General features: G+C 40.6%; 1 protein-coding gene across 1 annotated transcript; it reads left to right on the top strand.

The window, feature by feature from the left end:
* The first annotated feature begins 1,895 nt into the window (after nucleotides 1-1,895).
* IGFBP3 (insulin like growth factor binding protein 3) lies at nucleotides 1,896-20,860 on the top strand. Its single transcript, XM_041472219.1, has 4 exons — nucleotides 1,896-2,877; nucleotides 7,289-7,515; nucleotides 10,746-10,865; nucleotides 17,924-20,860. Exons 1-4 carry the CDS (start codon nucleotides 2,451-2,453, stop codon nucleotides 18,047-18,049), a joined length of 900 nt encoding a protein of 299 aa, XP_041328153.1. The 5' UTR covers nucleotides 1,896-2,450; the 3' UTR covers nucleotides 18,050-20,860.
* Nucleotides 20,861-22,450: the final 1,590 nt, after the last annotated feature.

Below are 22,450 nucleotides of genomic sequence, written 5' to 3'. Positions count from 1 at the left end.
TAATCTGATACATGCTGTCAAACAACCCCAAGGAGTTTTGGACTTCATCACTTACAAACAGTTATTAAAACCAAAATTTATAAAAAAGTAACAGCAACTTTTCCTGCAGTAGTCTGGGGAAAATCCAAACCAAACCAAACCAAACCAATCCAATCCAAAAAACCAATCTGAAACAAAACCTAAAAGAAACCGACAAACAAACAAACAAACAAACAAAAAACAAACAAACAAAAAAAAACAAAACAAAAAAAACCACCAGAAAATCCACCGTGAAACCAAACATGCAGGATATTGGGCTTGATCAATTCCCCCTTTGCAGATGGGCTTGTGCAGACAGGGAATCTCTAATTCAATCCTGGACAACCTGCGACCTCTTTTGGTCAATAAACAAAATGATTACAAGGACAAGAGAATACTGAAAAGCCTTGGTAATCACCTATTGGAGAGTTAAGCAAGATTGATCTCTCTTCTAAAGCACCTTTAATTTCCCAAGGAAAAGTGTCTACTCTTACACCATATTATTCACAAATACTCTGCTGAGTACAATGTTCCTTTCAAGACATTAAATTTGCAAGGTATAAGTACTGAATTATGAATAGAGAAAACTGAAAAGGTGATTCTAATAATCTAAAAAACATGTCTTGTAAAAAGTGCAGCTTTCAAGATTAACAGTATTGTGGCCAGTACCTTGAGCAATAACATATATACTTCTCTCTTCCACTTGAATTTTGATACATTTGAACAGCTGATGTGTTACTGAAAGATGAGCTTCAGGGTTACTGAAGAAGGGGTTGAAAGTAGAACAGTAGTCTAGCTCATAATTCTTACAGCAGAACATATTTGTATAAGCCAGTGTCTGTGAGCATTGCTGTTTTTATATTTCATGAGGCAAGCTTCTGTGACTGAAACACCATATATTTGTCTATATATACACCTCACCATCCTCTTCCTCATGAGAGTGCAGTAGAGCTTCAGAAAGAATGGTCACAAAATTTGGCACTGCCAATTCAGATTTTCTCAATCAAAATTAAGCCAGGTTAACAGGGGGAGCAAAATAGGCCTAGCGAAATGGAAAGAGAATTTGCAGTGGCCTGAAGACAAATACATGCATTGTGCAAAAATCATGTAGAATTTCGAAGTTGGGAGTTTGGGGGGATGGATTGTTTGTCTTTTTTATCCTAGATTTGTGAGGACATTGCAACAGAAACCATTTTCTTATATATGGAAAGAAAAGTTTCCAGAGTACAGAGAACACTTTAAAAAAAAAGTTAAGGTGGGTACATCCAGGAAGATGGGGCAAGATATGGACCGAGTCCTGGGCCAGAGAGCAACATCTCAAACGTGGCTGGGGTGCCTGAGTGTGTGGTCATGCACATACATTTCCCCCCAGTTTTCCTTGGAAACGCAGCTGTCATGTGAGCTATAAGCCGATTTCAAGATACGCCCCGAACCTGCGAGCGGGCAGGCACGAGCACATGGGCACCTTTGCCAGGGCCGGGGCTCTTAGCCCCAAAGTCGACAGGATTGTAGCTAGGAGTCCAAAAAAGGACACTTTCTTGGTGCTAAGGAAACACACACGGTCACGGGGAAGCGCACACGCACAGAGAGATCACTTTTTCTTGAAACTAGAGACACACGACGTGGCCCTCTCGCCAGAGCGCTACCCCTCACAGCTGATTTCTAAGAAGTGCCCATAAACCCCCGGCAGCGCGGCGTCCCTCGTTTACTCCCCCCGCACTGCACCGCCCTCACAGCCCTGCGTGACCGAGCCTTGGATCCGCCGAGGGCCGGCTCTTCCTGCCGCCCCGCGCGTTATTCATGGCGCGGGGCGGGCCGGCGACAGCGGCACTATATAGGGCGTACGGACGGCACGGGGGACAGCTGGGTGCGGAGTAGCGGGGAGCAGAGCAGGGCAGGGCGGCTGGCAGGCGGCACGGAGAATAAAACGAAGGGAACCTCGCTTTTTTCTTTCCCCCCATCTCTATTTTCCCCTTCTCGGTACTATCTCCTTTTCTGAAATGTTTTTGGACTAAATTTTCTTCTGACAGTCGGTCTTGTGTTTTTTTTTTTTTTTTTTTTTTTTTTTTTTTTTTTTTTTTTTTTTTTGAGTGTTGTGTGCGGCAAAAAAGGAAAAAAGTTACTGTCGAGCCAAGTAATTCAGGCGCTCTGCAGGGAGGAGTGGTGAGAAGAGAAGGAAAAAGTTGCTTTTGTTGCTAACGAGCTTTTGCTGCCTTGAAGTGACTACGGGCAAGCGACTGCACAGAGGGCCGGCGTGCGAGTGCCGGCAGCGCGGCTTCCCGCCTCCTCACGCCGGCAGGCTTGCGAGCGGTCGGCGGCTCCGCTCCCCGCGGCCCCCTCGGAGGCGGCTGGAGCTGCGCCGCTCCGCTCCCTTTGCCCGCAGCAGCGTGTGAGCGTCCGCGCGGGGTTCTGCCGTCCTGGGTCCGCACGGGATGCGCGGGGGCGGCTCCCGGCGGCCTCCTCCGCCGGTTGCCATGGTGCCACGGCCCGGCGTGCTATGGGCAGTGGCGGCGGCGGCACTGGCGCTGCTGGTCCGGCGGGCGGCGGCGGCGCTGGCGGGGCCGGTGGTCCGCTGTGAGCCTTGCGACGAGCGGGCGCTGCAGCAGTGCAAGCCCCTGCAGCCCGACTGTGCCGAACGGGTGCGGGAGCCGGGCTGCGGCTGCTGCCTCACCTGCGCCCTGCGCCTGGGGCAACCCTGCGGCATCTACACGGAGCGCTGCGGCGCGGGTCTCAGCTGCCAGCCGCGGAGGGAAGAGGCGCGGCCGCTGCAGGCGCTGCTCGAGGGCCGCGGGCTCTGCACCAACGCTACGGCGGGCAGCAAGCTGCGGGCCTTCCTGCTGCCGGGACCGCACGCTGCAGGTAAGGCGCTGCGGCCGGGGTGGGGAAGCGAAGGGGTGGCTTTCCTGCGCGCCGCTCTCCCTCTTAGCCGCTTTCTTGCTGGGTTGTTTTTTTCTTTTGTTTTTGCGTTTTTGTTTGGTTTTGTTTTTTTTTTTTTTTGTTTTGTGTGTGTCGCTTTCTTTTGTTTTAAGTTACAAAGGGAGCAGCATGAGCGGGGAGGCGTGGGCGAGCTCGCGGCAGAGCTCTGTCTCCGGAAACGGTCCTCGCTCGCTGCCCTGCTGCTGCCGGCCCGTAGGCGGGGGGCTCTGCTGCTAGCCACGTAGCCGAGCTTGGGATCGTTTTGAAGGAGGCGTGCTTTGGCCGAAGGAAAGGACAATTTACCTCTTCTACCTTATGTACCGATTTTCTTCAACACCGATGCTGAGAAGTAGCTCCTCGCAAGAGAGACAGAGCTGCTTTTTTTTTTTTTTAATTAAAAAAAGAAAAAAAGAGAGAGTGGGGGAGGGATTGTATGTGGCTTCTGCGGTGCATGGGACTGGCAGGCTACAGAGCCTGGATGGAGGGAGAGAGAGGGTGTAATCTTTGTCCAGCTGTACCTGGAAACAGAGTGAGCAAAAAACTCAAGAGAGTGGGGTTTAACTGCTGCACTGCAGCATGGGTAAGTCAGGGAAGTTTAAGCACAGAGGGGAAAAGACAGAAAAACAAAAGACAAATTTAAATATCCATTTGGCCTGGAAAAGTGGTTTTTCAGAACAAACTGTTTGAACCACAGGGTTTAAGAGCACGTTGTTTTTTTTGTCTGTACTGCAAATAAGTCCTTCTTCAAACTAAGATTTCCTGTACCTCTTCCATGTCTTGTGAGATGTTCACAGGACAGGTTATGTTTGAAAAGGAAGGGATGGTGGAAAAAAGTTCTGTTAGCATGCACATTTTAAAACTTAAGACAGGGAAACTTGGGATTCAGATTGAGAGAGCACAGTCCCTCTGTGCAAGCATTTAATTAAACCCTTTGCTAACCAACAGCGAATATGTTAACATTTATTTAATACAAAAGTGTGTCAAAAGGCTTTCCATTGTTTGCATTTAAAAAAAAACAGAAGATTTTCTGCCAGGTTGTAGGGACTCTGACTAGCCATTCCTTAGCTGAGAAAGTGGCACCAATTATCTGCCTGTTAGAATAATAGGAGATGCCTTATTATAAATATTTATGTGCTGCTTCCAAGCTGTGACAATTTGAATGAGAGTTTGGAGGTATTAACTGAAATTTTTAATCTTCTTGGAACATCTAGTAGCTTCCTTCATCATATGAGCTTGGCTCATTCTGTTCATCCTTAGAGTAACACTGGAAACAAAAAGTGTCTCCTCGGTACTTAGGAGTTGGTGGCATTTAATCTAGGGATAGTGCTTTCAACTTAGCTGAAAATCTTTCCATTTTCAGCTGAATTCTTATTTTTGTGTTCTTGGCTGAGGGAGAACTCCAATTTTGAAATCAGTAGGAACTGTTTATTCCTTAAAAAGTGCATAGTAGGACCCTTACAGTTCACTTTCAAGGACTGAAGCTTGCAAACCTGGTGTGCAAGAAGGAAGAAGTACCCAGAACCTATATGACATGTGGTGCCCACTTCCTCATGAGGACCACTCCACTCCCTGCTTTCAAGCCAGCACTCCCTGGTGTACCTCTCTGAACAGGATCACATAATTTCCTTTACTTGCAGCTAGGTCCTGCATCACGTGCTATTCTGCTGGTCCTTCCTAGTTCATGGAAATTGTTAGAAGTTTGTATAGGGTAGAGTATATTACAGTGGCATTATAACACAAACTGTAGTAGGCCACTGACTTTCCAGTTTTTTTTTTTGTTTTTTTTTTTGAACACAAAAGTGTTAAATAGTAGTGTGCATTTGCAACCCTTTTAATCTCTTAAAAATAAAAAGAGAATGGGTAACTCCCATGGCAGTTCTGTTTCTCTTATGAGGATGTAAAGCTAGCATGGCACCATGTTTTGTGAAACTGAGTTAATAAAATATGCTTTACAGTTTAAAATGTGGCAATATGACCATTTTAATCTGAAGTGTAAGAAGTACTGTTGAACTATGGTGGCCTTTCTGAACTGAAATGACCAGACATGGTCATGGATACTCAATGCATGTTAAGGATATTTTCTACTTATTTTTTGGTTGAAGAAAAAAATTAATGAATTGGACTGATTGCAGAAGACCTAGATTCAGGTTTATAACATTTTAGTGGCTCATTTCTTGCAAATTTCATTGAGAATGTGGGGCGAAAATACTACTGTTTCAGAATAGGACACTAAACCACCAAAATTATGTTCAAATACTACTGAGAGTCTGAGTTAAACCCACAAAACCCAGGAAATTTGGACTTAGGACTTAAACTTCCTTAATCCATTTGCACTGTGATTTGGATTTTCCTGGTCAATTATGTCCATTGCCAGCAGTGGCTGTGCTAAAACCACTAGTACCAAAATATTAACTCAGAACCCTCTTCCTCTTATGTTCCTTCTCCCATTCCTGTGTATTGGCAGTGCCACTGTACTCCCTGTGTAGAAATATTTAGCATTAACAGCCTATGTGAACATGGACTTTTAGTACTGACTCTCTCACCTTTTGTGAGGTTTTTTTTAGTGAGTCATCAAGTATAATTTTAGTATAATTTATAATATTATTGGATGTTATTATTGTGCATCCCCGATAGGATTTCCTTAAAAATTTTTTTTGTTTTTTTTTTTTGGTTTTTTTTGGTTTTTTTTGTACATTGCTATTTTGTAAAAAGGAAAATTAAACACATAGCCTAATCTAATGGCTTGTTGATTGAGGAGAGACTTCATTGTGCTCTACAGCTTCCTTACATGAGGAAGCAGAAGGGCAAGCACTAATCTCTTCCTGCTTGGGACCACTGATAGGATCTGAGGGAAGGGCATGAAGCTGTGTCAGGGGAGGTAAAGGTTCTTTCATCAAATAGGATTTCCTTAAAAAAAAAAAAAAAAGAAAAAAGGTGGTCAGCAGCTATGACAGCTAGCAACTAGTGGGGAGCAGCTATTACTTAGCTGTTAGGAATACCTTAACTGGAAAAATTCTCTGGAGGAAATGCAAGTAGTTACAGTTGCACTGCAGGAGTCTCCTAACAGAGAGAAATGCAGCATAAGCAAATACCTTAGAAGGTACAGGAACACTGTATGGAGTACGTTAAAAAAAGTGCTTCTCTGTTTTTTTGGATGGTATTTTAAAGAAAAAATATTTTTGAAGCTCAAGATGAAAACAGTGTTTGTCCTTGGAACCACTACAGACTGAATGGCGGTTTTTGTCCATTACCTTTAAGATGTGTTTTATACACCAAGATTTTTTTTTTTTTTAATAGCAGAGAAATGAAAATGTGCTATTCTTTTTCTACTCTGTTCTGTGTGTTGAATAAAGTAAGGAAAAAAAAAAGGCTAAATAGAACCAGGAAACTCAGAGGAATAGAGTTGATAGTATTAACGTCTTAAAAAAAAATAAAAATACGGCCCTGGGACAGGCAGAGCCACACTGCAGCCCGTAATTGCCCGAAGCGGGCAGTAGCGGAGGGGAGGGATCCGCGCCCGGCGCCGCTGCGGTGCAAGCCTGCCCCCTGCCGCCGGTGGGCGACACTGCAGCGGGCAGTCAGGGGCCAGTGGCCAGAGCGGCCGTGGTGCCTGGGACAGTGGCCGTGGCTGGGTTCCCGGTCTTGGGAACAGCCTGCACAGGCGGTGCAGCTGCGCACTTTGCGAGGCCGCGCTGAGCATGGGAATGCTTCAGCTACAAAACGCGTCTCGTGGCAACAAAGGTGCTGACACATGCGGAATGCTACATAGTTTTTTTTTTTTGTTGTTGTTTTTTTGTTTTGTTTGTTTGTTTGTTTTTGTTGGGTTTTTTTTGGGTTTTTTTTGTTTTTTTTTTTTGGTTTTTTTTGGTTTTTTTTGTACATTGCTATTTTGTAAAAAGGAAAATTAAACACATAGCCTAATCTAATGGCTTGTTGATTGAGGAGAGACTTCATTGTGCTCTACAGCTTCCTTACATGAGGAAGCAGAAGGGCAAGCACTAATCTCTTCCTGCTTGGGACCACTGATAGGATCTGAGGGAAGGGCATGAAGCTGTGTCAGGGGAGGTAAAGGTTCTTTCATCAAGAAAAGGTTCTTCACTCAGAGGGTGGGTGGGCTCTGCAGGAAAGTGGTCTCACCAGCAAGACTGACAGCATTCAAGAAACATTTGGACAATACTGTCAGGCACACGGTTTGATTCTTGGTGCTGTCCTTTGCAGGGCTAGGAGTTGGACTTGAGGAGCCTTGTGGGTTTCTTCCAACTCAGGATATTCTGTGATTCTGTATTTCTATGCCCTTGCAGATACAGCTTGCAGCCAAGTAACATTGTTTCTTCTGCATTTGTTCTTTTTGAAGGAAATTTCAGTGATTCAGAAGAAGACAAGAGTACCAGCAGCATAGAAAATCAGGCCATTCCAAACTCTCACAGGGTGACAGATTCCAAGTCACATCCACCACACATCAAAATAGATATCATCAGAAAAGTGCAAGCCAAAGATACACAACGCTATAAAGTAGAATATGATTCGCAGAGTACAGATACATTGAATTTCTCTTCTGAATCCAAACAAGAGACTGAATATGTAAGTATATTTTGTAAATAGGAGGGCATTTGCCAGCCTGTGAGTGTGTGCCTGTCTATATATACATATGCATGTTGTGCATGTGAAAAGATAAATAATTACACTAAATAGCTAAAGAATAGTAATTGTTGCAGCCTTTAGGACATTCTGGCATTTTTGGTGGTAAATCTATTGACTCTGCAAATGCATACACAATCAGCAGACCAAAAAGATTGTGCTCAGGAAGCACATAGGACTAATGTAATAATGTTTACATCAGTACAAGCATGACTTCCACTAAAACTTCTTAGAGGCCTAAAGTTCTTGTTCCTCCCTGCAATTGTCACACATTTGTGTGAGTGGACATGGAGTGTCATCATTCAACTTGGTTGCAAACAGTGTAATTGAATTGCAATAATGGAAAAAAGATGTTTCATGTTGAGTGTAGTGGCTGTGTTCATACACTGCCTGGTGCAAATCAAGGGAGATAAACTTAGGCTGAGCTGAGAATTAGGGTCTTGACTAGCCAGTAACTATATGACATGCTGAGCATCACCTCTACTTGCAGTTGCTGTAGGTGCTACTGCCTAAACACAAAGTCTTGTGGTCACATAACCTGCCATTGCTTCCTACTGACTGTGCCAAGTGAATTTGCGGGGCAGTCAGAGTTAATCTGAGGGCAAGAATAATTCTCTTCCTGGAGATTCAGCTGATAATCCGTGCCTTAGGCCAGATGGCTTGAAAAATGCATCTGGATATAGTTTGCCATTTTATCAAAACATGCATGGTAAAAACAGATGTGGTTTCTCATCCTCAAAAGAAGGTTTTGAAACTTGTATGAGGTGAAAATCTCTGCCTGAAGACAGTGTGGCTTCCAAGAGCAGTTTCATTTTTAGTTTGTCACTGATGTCCAGCCATCTAGTTATATTACTTAAGTATCTGCCTTCCAGTGTGTCGTCCTCCCAAAAATGTGAAGTATAAGTGCCATCACTGAAAGAATGAAGGTTGGTCACTTGGGGAAATAGATTCTTAACTAGGATGAGTAGTGATAGTTGGGTCCATGAGCAAAGGTATATGTCCTGGTTTGGGGCAAATTTGGGAGGTAACCCCCAAAGGGGCTCCTCTACAAAAGCAGATTCAATTGGCACCTCCCCACAACCGGTTCGGGAGAAAATATCTCCTTAGAGAAAAGTGGAAAGAAACTTGTTTGTTAAACAATAGAACCCGAACAATATTAAACAATAAAACCTCTTGCTGCTCCAAAAAAGAGATGACAAACTCAGAACAGTCCCCTCCCCAGGTTGCAGCTCGGCTCCCTCAGTCTCTTATCAGTCCCTCTGGTGCTGGAAATGCCGCGGCCCAGGCCCGGCCAAGGGGCCTCAGGTGGAGCTGCCGGTGCTCTTCTGGGTGTTCAGTCCAGAGCAGGTTTGAACGGGTACAAGAAAAAGAAAAACCACAGTCCAGGGAACTTCTTTGCCTCAGCTAGCTAAAACTAACTAAAAGCAAAGGAGCACTCTGACCTGCTGTCTGTCCATCCACAGATAACACAGTCTAGGAGCAGGAATGTGGAGGAGTGAGTGCAGTCTGAAAACAAACTGCGAACTTCTTCCCTCCCCTCTTCACTCTCTGGAAGAGAGTCTTAAAGGTGTAAAACTTATTATTCAGTATAAACAGAACAAGATGATAAAATCATCATATAGTCAACCCAGGACAGTATATCAGTTTACCAAGGCTGCTGGTGTCTTTAAGAACTTGAAATAAGTCCATCAGGGACAGGTGCCTTTGTCAGCAAATGCTCTTCTAGCTGTTTCTGCATGTTAGCTTTTGATACTGGTCTGGCTGACTTTGGAAGCTTGCTTCAAAATAAAAATTTTAAAAACCTGTTGATCTTTTTGTAGACCTAATTTGGGATCAAATCTTTAAATATCTGTCACTTGCAGTCATATATCTGAGCAGTAAGAGAAGCCATTTAAAGCCCATGCTTAGAACTTTTGAGACCAGTTCAGAAAAAAAAAAAAAACATGAAGGCAACAAGGAAGGTCTTTACTGGCCAAAAAGCTCCATTTTAATCTCCAGTAGTACTGTGGAGATTGTATGCTTTCAGACACTCAGATTAAAAGGTCCTTTACATGAACAAACTATTAATACTGCCACTTGAAAGTATGAATGTCATTACTTCACTAATTAAAAACAGCACCAAATGAGTCTTTGTGTCAATGTAGCAACTTAAATATTGTTAAATCATGAAACCATGCAAAGAAATTTTTTCATGTCTCTGCTGAAGAAGTTGACGGGTCGTGCAAGTCAGTGATATACTCAGATAGGACTGTAGCTAAGCACAGTTTATAGGCTGTGACTCTTGAATCCTGATCCCACTGCTGACAGTGACTGCCTTCTTGGCCTCTGGCAAAATGTGAAGCTCTCTGCTCTTGATTTTCTGACTTCAAAGTGGGGCTCATCATGCTTTACTCTCCCTACCCTGAAGGGCTGCTGTGAGATAAAATTAGTTGATGTTTGAGACATGCTCTTAGAAATGCTTCTGGAAGCTCTTTTTGGCTCATTGTCCTAGAGCTAATCCTCCTTACCTTGTTGTCAGCCTTTTTCAGATGAAGAAAGAGAGGGGAAAAAGTGATGTACTTATCTAATGAGACTGCTGTATGCAACTGGTCCTCTGTATGACAGCATCTATTTGATTCAGTTGAAATTGGGAAATGTTGTCCAAGTTGAGGTATTTTATATATACATTTTGCCAAACCACTTATTTTCAATTGAATCAATTTAATTTAAGCTTTCAAATCTGGTAGAATCACAAAAAATCAAATGTCATTGGGGAAGGCCTATCCTGTAGTGTATTTCCAGTGGCCTACTTTCTTCTTTTCTCACATGGTGCAAGGCCAGCTTTTCCAAACTTAAGTTGTTCTATGTGATTGATTTACATACCGGTTAAGCCTTCCCAAAGGTATTTGTGACTGTGATTTCAACTGGAAATGCCAATATGTGCCTCAGCATAACATAAGGCCTTCAATCTTTAGAAATTAGTTTATCTTGAATAGAGCAGAAAGTCAGAATTTTTTTTGTGAATGATCTGCTTTTGACATATTCAGCCATCTCTTTGTTTTAATGGATTTTTTTGGATTTGTGCTTTTTTTTGTGCTTTCTTTTGCCCTTCAAAGATTTATTAACTCTTGAGTGAAAGATGGAATTTAGGAGTGAAGTTTCATCTGTGTTTTCTAAAACATGCTTGTTAACAGGGTCCATGTCGCAGAGAAATGGAAGACACTTTAAACCACCTAAAGATCCTGAATGTCTTGAGTCCCAGGGGCTTTCATATTCCAAATTGTGACAAGAAGGGATTCTACAAGAAAAAGCAAGTAAGTACAGAGTTTTTACCATCTTAATTACTGCATTTCACCTTTTCTGCATCTTTGTTGAAGGATCTTGCCAGCAAGGTGCATTATATATAATTTTGCAGAGGAACTAGGTAATTTCCAGTTTTAGGACTTGATCTGATAGTGCTGAACCTTGTAAAGTGGGGATAGTATTTTTCTTATTTGTTGATCATGACAACAGATTCATTTGAGAAACTGCATACCTAATCACACATGGGTTGACTGGTGTCCTAGATACTAATGCCCTTTGGTTTAAAAAAAGCACTGCCTCTACAATAACCCACAGAGCTAATGTTGCAGTCACCATATGACTGCAATAGATCAATGCTTTGAATTGTAAATAGCTGCTTGAGAGTTCCTAGAAGACCTACACTGGATCATATTACATAAAGCAACTTGAGAAAGGTATGTATCTGTCCTTTATGTGCTACACAGATCGCTTGCAAAATCCAAGTCATGTTATCATGAAAATGATACTTCTAGTAGTTACTCTGCAGCAAGGATGGCTTCTCAGCCCTTTCTGGTTCTGGGGTTGTGACCTCTCTTGACAAATGCCAACCAAAACTGTGGGTTTTTATGCTTTAGTTGTGTTGGATTGAGCTACAGCAGCATTCTCCATTCAGTGCTGCCACTGAAGGTCGTTCAGAACTTGGGAAAGTGCAAGATGTGTCAGGTTCTTTGTTTAGTGTGCACATCCTATTTAATTTCAGTGTTTAGTTAGTGGCCTGCATCAAAATATATATTTCTTGGTATAATTCCAAAATTTCTGTAATTCAAAGGTTTCTTTAAGACTTTTCTCAAGGACAGATTTTTTTTGTGGACCATCATGTCTTTCCCTTCAGGTTTACACAAATCTCTCTATCTCTGGTAACCAAAGGAGTGGTTGACTCTCTGTTGCTAGCTAATGCAGCTCATTGGTTGGAAGTGAGAGATCAACCTCTGACTAGGCAACCTTATTTTGGGAATGGTATCTCCATTTTTTGGCTTTCAGCTTTCTTAGAAACAGTCTTTCCCTTTCTAGTATTCCACGGAGCTCTGCAATAAGCTGTCAGTGTCAGGTGGGGCATTTATAACAGGGATGAGATTTCCAGCCTTCCTTTTTGCCATCAGTCCAGCATTGACAGTGCTGTTTGACCTTTCGTACATGCTGCTGAGCTTTTTTATGCTTCCCTGCTTTTCCTGAGCAGGTGGTGGCAACTCCCAAGCAGGGGAAGTTTCTTTTTGTTGCCTGGAGCTTTGAGAAGCCTGCATCAGCTGTGTTCTGCTGTGTGTAAACTAGCAGAGAGCAATGCTCACATCTCAAATTGCTTGTTTTCAGAAAATGCATTGGGCTTCTATGCAGAGTCAGACTAGGACTGTGTTTTGTGCCTGTGTCATAAAAGTATTTTCTTAGCTGCTTTAGAACAGCAAATGATTTGACTGTATTCAAGGCACTCAAGTGTGCCATAGCCCTTTTCGTTCTCTATATATTATAGAAGACTGAAGACTGATATTTACTTTGTTCAGTAGATCTTCCTTTCATCTTTTTTCAGACTCTAAGGTTTTTGCTTTGTCTGGAAAAATGTGGTGGTTTGCAAGTAATCTCTGGCATTGTGTATAGTGAATCAGATCCTCAGTAAGCATGAATTGAAGTAGCTTACTTGAAAGGAGGATTGTACTTTAAAGTACAGTCATAGTTCTATCACCAAGGGAAAAAAAAAGGAAATACAAAGAAAAAAAATAGGAAAGACAGATAAAAATCTTACCTAGTATTTGTTCCTAGAAGCTGATTTGAGAATAATGTGTTTTTACAAAGCACTCGATAGGCACTTTTGTCCTCTGTGTATTGTCTGTGCTGAAATTTTTAAAATTTCTTTAGGAAAGGCTCCTGCACTATGTGCAATAGTCAGCATACATAGAGAATGAAGGGATACTTTCATGCCTAGCCAGCCTTGTCAAGCACTGTGCCAATTTACATAGGTCCAGTAGTTTCAATGGTAGTTTGAGATGATTCAGGGTCTTGCAGGAGATGCCCACAAAGGGAGCTCACATGAGTAAACATTCTACATGATATTCACTTGGGTTGCTGATTCTGTAAATGAACCTTGGTCAATTCTGGGAACAAGCCCTCAGAGATGGGACTCTACAGAGGCAGCCTGCTTCTCTCACCAACAAAAGACAAACCAAAAATAATAGTTGCCCTCATAGAATTAACTCCTAGGAAAAAACCGTCAGTTGAGAAGTGTGTGAGTCCTGTCCAGATCAAATTAACTGGTCCTCAAGGAATTGTGACAGTTGTGTTTGGGGTTTTTTTTGAAGCATCGAAATGTAGGTCTGATATTTTAGATCCTTTAAGCAGGTATCCAATCTCATTAACAAAATTCTATGTTGTTTTATTACTTCCCTTCATGCCATTATTAGCCATGTTCAATCTGTAATTAAATTATATTCTATTGTCATGAAATTCAGAATAGTAAGGTTAGTAAGTAGACAGTAAATCCATTAAAAAATTACTGCAAGCTAGGCATTTTGAATTCTAGAAACAGTTGCCAAAACCACTGTCTAGGATGGGAATGTAGTAGGTTTGGGATCATAGGAACCTGATAAATTATGATCATGCTGGCACCATTAAAACTCATTCAGGAGGCATTCTCATATTCTGCCGTCCTGGCCATCTGGTCTTCCAGCCAAGCTGAAAGCACTTACTTTTCATGACATTTGTGGATATCTAGAAATTGACTTTTCAAGAACAACTGTAGCTATGATATTTTATGAAAAATCCTTTGCTAGGATTTTTCCCTCTTGGGAAGTTGAGGAGCCTCAGGAGAGAAATGTAAACAATAGCTACTTCTTGTTGTGGAATGCAATAGGTGCATCTGTGATTGGTCTGTGTGGATTGTTTTCACTTGATGACCAATTACAGCCACCTGTGTCGAGGCTGTGAGCAGTCACAAGATTTTGTTATTCATTCTATTTTTGTTCTTTTTAGCCTTTTGATGAGTTTTTTTTCTTTATTCTTTTTGTATAGTTTTAATGTATTATTTTAATATAATATATAATATAATAAATTAACTTTCTGAAACATTCAGTCGAGATTCACGTCTCCACACATGGGGCACCAGACACAACAAACGACCATGAAGAATAACTTGCATCTGTGAAACACTTCTAAGAACATAAATTTATGTGTCAGGGTATAATACGAAAGATAGTTCATACATTTTGTTTATATATAAACTTTAAAATCAGACTTGTTAAAATTTATAATTCTTTGTCTTAATCACACATGTAAGGTTGTATTATTCAATTGTGCTATATAGGTATATTTATGCATAATTAGTTGATACAGGCACATTCCTACCCCAAGAATGGGAAAAAGGTTTTGATGAAATTAGAATTATTATATGGGGCAATTACTAGAATTGCCCCATGTTTGTATACTGGAACCAGATACTCACCTAAATGTGAGCTGGCATCATTCCACTGAAAACAGAACTGCACTTGCCAGGAGCCAAAATGGCCTGAGGTGTATGTCAGTGTTGTCTGCAGTCTGTTCCTGAAGACCATGGTTGTAGCTCCATGGAGCCCTCTGGACTGACCAGGAATTCAGTGGGATACCATATGCTTTACTGTGCCCCACAAATGCCTCTGCTGTATTTCTTTGTGAAAGGGAGAGGAGCAGGTGGCATGGAAGATGGCAGCTGGTGTTCCTATCAGAAGTAATTAGTCTCCGCTGCTTGGGTAGTTTTCCAACTTTTTATACTTATGAAGTCATACAGAATAGCTGGGCAGAGCCTAAAAATATATGTGGAATACTAAATTCATAAGAGCGAATATTTAGATATATGTGTTTTTCCATATGACCTGTTCACCACTTCTGTAGAGTGTTGGTTCTTTCAGGATAAATGCATCACTTTTTAATCAGAAGTGCTTTACTGTTGACAGCATGGCTGAGTGGGTAGAAAAAAACACTTGGAAAAGAGAGGTTGTTTTCTCATAGAGTGTTATTTCAGCTGTAGGATGATCTAAGGGTTTTGCTTTTCAAATGGATTGTCTAGAGGAAGTAAAAAAAATAGTAGTAGGGAAGGTGTTTCTGCAGATTAACTTCATGTAGTAATTACTTCTGAAAATTGTGCAACTGTTAATAGCAAAGCCTCCAACAACATGAGAACTTTAATTGATCATTTGTTTTGAGAGTGATGCAAGCCTACAAATCAGTGAGAGTTGTGTAATATACTTCATACAGTACTTCTAAAAGGGGAGTCTGTGTTACTATTATTAGCAGAAATGTAGTTTCATTGCCAGAGCACCAGCCTGGCAGCCGGAAGCCCTATGCTCTTTGGGCTCCATCTGTGCCTACTTTGTTGGGAAAACAACTCTAGAAGTGCTGGTTCAGTTTCCTTTTTGTAAAATTAAATTGTGCAAATGTTGCTATTAATTCCTCTGTTTTGAGCATGAAGAATTTAAGTTATTAAATGTTAATAACACTTAAGCTGGATTCCAGTCCATGACCATTCACCACCAAAATTGAAGAAAAATTTCCCTTGACATCAATGGACATTGAGCAGTCATCCATGGAAATCCTGGAGAATACATGTAAATTCTAGGCAGGCTTTTGAGACAATAAATATAAGCTTGAGGACTTATGTTTAAAGATTTAGTAACAGATAAGAACTGAAGTGCAGGTAACTATTGCGGCAGTTTCCAGCCGGGCTATGCCCGATGGGCTGCTGTGGCCAGGATAGCTCAGATAGGCTCAGCACAGCGTCCGAACTCCCAAGCAGCTCCCAGCTGCGGGCAACCTAAGCAAGCTTTAGTGATTTCAGCTCTCAGTGATTATCAGCTCTTTGTGATTTCAGCTCTTTAGCTTGCTGGTGCTGCAGCAGCAGACGCAGGGAGAGAGAGGAGAAAAAGCTGTATAAGGTTCCGCAGGATTCTTTATTGGTGTCCCCCACAAAGGTTCTCAGTGACAGCTCTTCTGCCAAACCAGGCAGAATTAGGGGTTTATATACCCTACAGGGGTTTTGGAAATTGTCCAATAGTAAGGGTCAAGGGAAAGTGACCTATAGGCTTACAGGGAGATAAGCAGGGTCCGAAAGTCGGAAGAGAGGGGCTTCTAAGGCCCGAGTCATCGTGACTTGGCATTTCCTAGCTCAGGCTTCTGACCGCCAAGGAGCCATTGCAGGCCCTGGGCCTGCTACAGGTAACCATTTAGTTCAGTAAATTATTAATGTAGGTGTCCTCTCAGTAGGTTTGAACTTCTTTACCCTCTTCTAAAACTAAGCTGATATGTATGTTAAGCTGGACCTTGTCATCCTGCTGCTGTCCATTTTCATAGGGCTAATGCAGAAGGACTGCAGATCTGTAGAAAAGAAGACATTGAATTATTTCTGCACTGGGCTTTTTACTCAATAATATATCAGAAGGGTGGTTTAATTTGCAGTTATGCTGAACAACATTACTTAATTTACATTAAAATAAAATAAACAAGATAGTGACTTGTTTGAAAAAATTTTCACTTAATGTGTGACCTGCTTCCATCTCTCTTTTGCAAGGTCTTAGCGAAGACTGTCTACCCTACTCCATGCTGCCACAAATTAGTTGTCTCATAGGCCAGTGTGCTGGTGCAGGCTGTCCCAAAGTGTTCTGTATTCCAGAACTCTCCAGTTCTGTCCAAGATAGCACCATCGCCTGAGATACTAAACTAGACATGGCAAGGACCAGTCACTATAGAGCAGCATGTGAAACCCAACACTTGCTGCATGTTTTCTTGTGTACCTACACATGGAAAAGGCACTTATGTGAGCCACTGCCATAGCCTCCTGAGATACTGGGCCATGCCTATGAGCCTCAGGAGAACAAAAAGTAGAGGGATAGTGGTGAAGTTTACCAGGTTGTATCAGCCTGAACTTCTGAAAACTTCAATTACTCTGAATATGATCTCAGAGGCAACAGTTGCTCTGCTTGAATAATAGACTTGACAGTGTTGAGGGACATAAGTAGCACCAGTCCAGCCAATCTTCCTTCATACTGGCAATGCAACAGACAAAACCACAGGAAATGGGGTGTTCTTGTGTCACTGCCTCTATTATGAGTATGCCCTGAGTAAACAGCCACCTTTGTTTGCATTTGAAGCAAATTCTGTATCACCAAATCTCAAAACGAGCTGACAGGAGGCTGTATCTTCACAGTGAGGCAGACCATTGCAAACCTACTGAGATTCTTGATATATCTTACGAATGGGTAAAACCCTTGCAAGATCTTAGAGGTTCATGGTAATGTAACTGTGTCCAGGGTCATATATTGAATGCAGCCTGCAGCATGTTATCTCCTTTAGTCTAGTTTTTGCCATTCTTGGTTCCTTGGGAGGAGCATTACTTACTTAGTATGTAGTAGACTTTATAATGCATATTTACTGCATTACTCCTTCTAAAGAGGTTCAGTGTTATTGCCTGTGATAGTTTCAGGTTGGTCAGCATTGCTGGCGAATTCCAGCAGTTAGCTTAAAGCTAACATGTTATAGACTAGTAGATACACAAAATACAAGTCCACCTAGCAGGTTTTGCAATAACTACACTGTAGAAGGATTGTGTATCTGTTAATAAGTGTAGCTACACTTTTGAATTTCTTCCAGTAAACAGATGCAAACCAAGTGTGTTTCTTGCTGCAATGGCTGTCTTTGCCAGACCTGTGCTTTAGAGTAGAACGTATCTGCTAATTTTTTTTTTCTAAAGATGGGTCCCAGTCACTAGCCCATACTGTTGTGTTGTATTGTATTCAAAGGGGTCAGCTGTGCTGCCAAATATGATAGCAATCCTTAAGCCTATTTTCTGGTAGTACTCAGTGTTCTCAGTTCTTTATTATAGAGTACTTAGACCCAGGGGAGAGAAGGAAGTTTTTATTGAAATACTTTGTAGTAGTAACAAATATTCTGTTTGATTCTGTCAGATATGGTCAGGATATGGAAATGCATGTATCAAAGGAGCAGGAATCCCTGCTGTCTAATACTACAAGTTGAAAAAACAAAATTCATGCTAACTGGGTCTTTTGTTATGTTTCAGTGTCGCCCATCCAAAGGCCGAAAAAGAGGTTATTGCTGGTGCGTGGATAAATATGGACAGCCACTTCCTGGGTATGATGGGAAGGGAAAAGGAGATGTCCACTGCTATAACTTGGAAAGCAAATGAGGGCTGGGTGCCAGCTCTTCTGGCATCTGTGCATGGCCACTGGACCTCACAGAGACCTTGGAGAGGCTGGACAAACACTGTGGGACTGCAGTGTGTGTGGAGTAACAAGCTCTGCCTCCTGCAGCAGATGGGGAGTTGCAGCCTCTGTGGATGCTGCTGCAGTTTCACCCTGCCACCAACACACATTGAGCTTCCTATGGGATGTGTAGGGAGCTCTGAATTCCCATGTAAACCTGCACTATTGATACCCAGAGAGAGAAAAACAAAAGGCACTTCAGAATGGAATCAGGGAATCTCCACTGACTTTTTAAAGAATGGCCTGTGACCAATTTGATCCTAAAAGATACTGGCTTTTTTGTTTTAAAGAATTTATAGACGTTAAGCTTGTAAAAGTATTAAAAATAAAAACAAAACAAAGAAACCCACAAGGATGTAAAGGTAAAGCTTTTTTTACAGGTCTGATGGGAAACTTGTCGTCACGGGTAAAAAATTTTTTGTAATAATCTCAAAGAACTTTTTAAAGAAATGTATTTCTAAGATAAATACATGGCTATTTTTTCTGTAAAATATATTATGAATATTCTGTTAGTCTGTATTTAATATAATTGTTTTTTAATAAACTTTATTTAAATATAACGTGAATACCAAATATTACACAGCAATTCTAGTGTACACATCTGTATGCAAAAAGAAAGTAAGGTTATGGAATGATTTACAAATACATTTAAGTCTCTATGCATACACACTGACCTGTTCTAGGTAAGAGAAATAAATTTTTGGAGGAAAAGAACTGTTTCCAGAAGGGATTGAGTTTTATAACTTGATATAACTACAAATGCCAAGATAATATTTTTTTAAATTATTTTATTGATAATTCTGATGTACCTGTCACTAAATTATGCCACTGAAAAGGATAACAGTTGCACTGAAGCTCTTGGTAAAGCTTTCTTCTGTCTGTATGTTGCTTCAGTTTGTGCAACAGGGCTTACATTTCCTCCATTTACTGCTCACACTAATACAGAATATTCATGGACAAAAAATTGCCATTACAGTACTACTCTTTGTATTTGCTTATTTATTTTGAAAAGGTGTATCTATTCTGTGTTGTCTTGGTACATTCTACCAAAGCACTTACTCTGTATGAGGAACTCCTGTTGAAAACAATGTCAACAAGATGGGGGGATTGAGACCCATGTGTTTCATTTATGCAACACACAATTGTTGCTTGCTTTGACTATGGTAGAAATCATTCTCCTGCATTTAAGGATAGAAAAACAGCCATTGGGTTTAAATAGTTAAATTCACTTTCTGCCATGGTGTTATATTTAATTGGAAGAGAAGTGATTTTGTTTTGTTGTTGTACGTGATGCTTTCACATAAGGAAGGCTTTGGCAACATTTTATTTTTTGAGGCTGGTTGTTTAATGTACTTTGTGAAAAATTCAGTATGACAATGAAATCTGCATAAGGAAAGGTGACCTATGAAATGTATCATCTCTCTGGAAAAGAATGCCATATTTTGTAGATGTATTTATTTATATATTTTATATAAATATTTTTTATATTTATATAAATATATATTCTTATATCTCTCACTATAAATGTTTGGTGTCACTGTAGAAAAAAGAAGCCATCAACACTGTAATTTCTTGTTGCGTTGGGAACTCCATGAAGACTATTGACATTGGGTTTTCACCTGCTGGGACTAGGCATTGTGTTGATGAAGGAGTGGCTGTGGTGCTGAGGAACCCATTCCTCTCCCACTGCATGAATTACAACCATCCTTGTTCCTGCCAGCAAAGGCAAATGTCTAGAAACTCTGACATGGAAGCATTTGGACATGCAGCTTGCCAGGATTGCGGCATCCCAACACTATAACTCAGATGTTTAAAGCCTTCCCCTGAAATATATTAGCTGAACAGCACTATGAGTGTTCTCCACATCTTTCCAATTTCTGTCTAATGAAATGAGTTCATATCATCATTAAAACTGAAATTTTATAATCTCATGGTAAGAAAAAAATTGTACATGAAGTGATGCTTACTCCAGGCTAATACAGGTTTCCTGACACAAGGTTACAGAAAGCTTTGTGAGGTGAAAATTTATTGCAATATATTTATTGCCAAAGCAGATCTAATGCCTGGAAAGATTTGTTGGCAAAATAATAAATGCTGGGCTTTTATTTATTTATTTATTTAGAGTTGTAAATAATTTCACAGAGAGAAGAAAGTTGTATATACACCAATATTTGGGCATATAATCATAAATAAGAAAATAAGGGTTTGATTCATTGAAGTGAGTTATTATTTTGCCTCTATTTTATTTAATAACTATCTGGTCAGCCTTCTGAAAACAAAAATCAGTTTCTTGTCAAAAGTGATAGATGCTTTGCAAGTCACATTTTGCAAGTATGTAAGGTGTTTTAACAGCTTTATGATTCAGGTATTTTTTCAAGTATTTTAATTTTTTATGTTTTATCCTACAATTAAAAACAAATAAATAAAGGAGAAGCTGGCTAGTAGAGGTCATTAAGTCATATACTATGAAAAAACCCCAAACAAACTACATCTCAAGGAGCTAAACCTGATTTAAGCATGCAATTTGTCACATGGCTATTTAAGAAATGGTGTTCAGCTCCTTTATTATTATACTAACAGTCTTTAGTTATGCAACAGAGAAAACATACAGCCATAAGGGGAAAGAAAAAAGATGTGTGTAAATCAGTTTTATTTTCCTCCCAACAGACATCTTTAAAAGAGGAATTGTGTTTAAAAATAGCTCCCAAAATAAAGTCTCCTATCATTTAAAGCTGCATCCTTTTCAGAAGTTGCCTTTTAAATATTTTTTACAAGCACAATTGCTTGCACTAGTATTGGATACTTGCCATTGTCAATCTGATGTCCCTGTCAGTTGACACTGGTATGAAATGCAAAATAACATTATTATCTGTCTCAAAAGACATAACCTTTTAAAATGAAAGAATCAGTGGTGGCTATTTCCTTTTTTCTTTTTTTTTCTTCTTCTTTTTTTTTCCGCATTCTTATTTCTGTGAAGACAAAGGTCCAATTCAATAGACAAGAGTACTTGTCATTCAAAGATTTTTCTCATGGCTAAGGGCTGCAGTTCAAACAAATATATGTATTTGTGGTCTCCACACCCAAGCAGCAGAATTTGGGCAGGACAAAGTAAATATATGGGTCAGTATCAGTTTAGAAGAAGATGAGTTACCTCCAGGTACAGGTTAGAAATGATTCCTGATAAGAGCTGCACTGAGTGGAGAACTTTGGATTTGGTGACAGAAATTAAACCAATGCATTAGAAAAATCCCTTATATCTTGGAGCCTTCACTGTCTTCAGCTTCAGTATTTTATTAAGTGAAAGTCAGCTTTTTTCTAGTTTTTAATAAGCTCTTTCAAAAAACGAAGGTGGTTGAGTTAATAATAAGAAGCCTCAGGAAAAAAGAAATACAACATTATTTGCAGCTCAAATATTTGCATGGCAAGGCATTATAAAAGATCAAAATATGTATTGCAAAACTTGCTGATTTCTTCTTGAGCATGTTTTGTCTCTAGATAGTACATGGGTACCAAATGTAGTCCAGATGAATGCTGTAAGTATTTATTTTAGCATGTGTGATAAATAGCTGCATAAATCCCTATAATTGACCAGAATACAAGTTAAAATGCTTGCAAACAGCTCTATTATCTTACAAACTCTGAGAAAGTTCCCCTTTTTAATACATCTACTGTGCTGTAGTTTTTGGAGCCCAGAATAAACTTTTCCACCTCTTTGACATGCCTGCCTTTCAGGGCATAGTGTTAGCTATTTGTGCGTGAGGGAAGGAGGCTTCATTGAATACCAAAACTGAAGAATCATGATGGGGACAGAGGGAGAGGTCCACAGCCAATGGGATACCAGTGAGGAGTGGCGAGGGGAGGGGTACCCCAGGGGGTACCGGGGTAGGTACAAAGGTAGGTGAGGGATAGGTACCGGGGTAGGTGAGGGAAAGACCATGTGATGGGGGAAAGGGGAAAAAAACCATGTGATATAACATAAGCTATACAGTGCAATATAAAACTATTCTGTGTAAATTCCCAATCACTCAGTGCGAGAGAACAACTAAAACTAGTGCACCACAACACAAAACCATGTAATTAATTCATTTTTAGTACAGTCTGAAATTTTTTCACTAAATTCCATAGAAACCCTACACAGCATAATTCCTTATTGAACTGAGCCCTAAATTTAAGTAGTGTTTTTTCAAACTATTTGAGAAATCATCTTTGTATATCTCTAGTCACTCTAAAACAGTGTAAGCAAGGATGGATCCACAGAGATTTCACATATTAGCAATAGGAATTTTATTTAAACTGTGAGAAGTACTAAGCAATTTTCCTGGAGG

This window comes from Pyrgilauda ruficollis, unplaced genomic scaffold (genome assembly GCF_017590135.1).
Source record: "Pyrgilauda ruficollis isolate IOZ18807 unplaced genomic scaffold, ASM1759013v1 scaffold285, whole genome shotgun sequence".
In the NCBI taxonomy this organism is placed as follows: Eukaryota; Metazoa; Chordata; class Aves; order Passeriformes; family Passeridae; genus Pyrgilauda; species Pyrgilauda ruficollis.
The sequence above is the reverse complement of the archived record's forward strand: the minus strand, read 5'-3'. Positions and strand labels throughout refer to the sequence as shown.

What these genes read in the sequence shown, in the direction of transcription:
- IGFBP3 (XM_041472219.1), top strand. Translation starts at nt 2,451, where the DNA reads ATGCGCGGGGGCGGCTCCCGGCGGCCTCCTCCGCCGGTTGCCATGGTG. An exon ending in GCCGGGACCGCACGCTGCAG is followed by an intron (nt 2,878 to 7,288) that starts GTAAGGCGCTGC and finishes TTCTTTTTGAAG; the next exon opens with GAAATTTCAGTGATTCAGAA. An exon ending in GATTCTACAAGAAAAAGCAA is followed by an intron (nt 10,866 to 17,923) that starts GTAAGTACAGAG and finishes GTTATGTTTCAG; the next exon opens with TGTCGCCCATCCAAAGGCCG.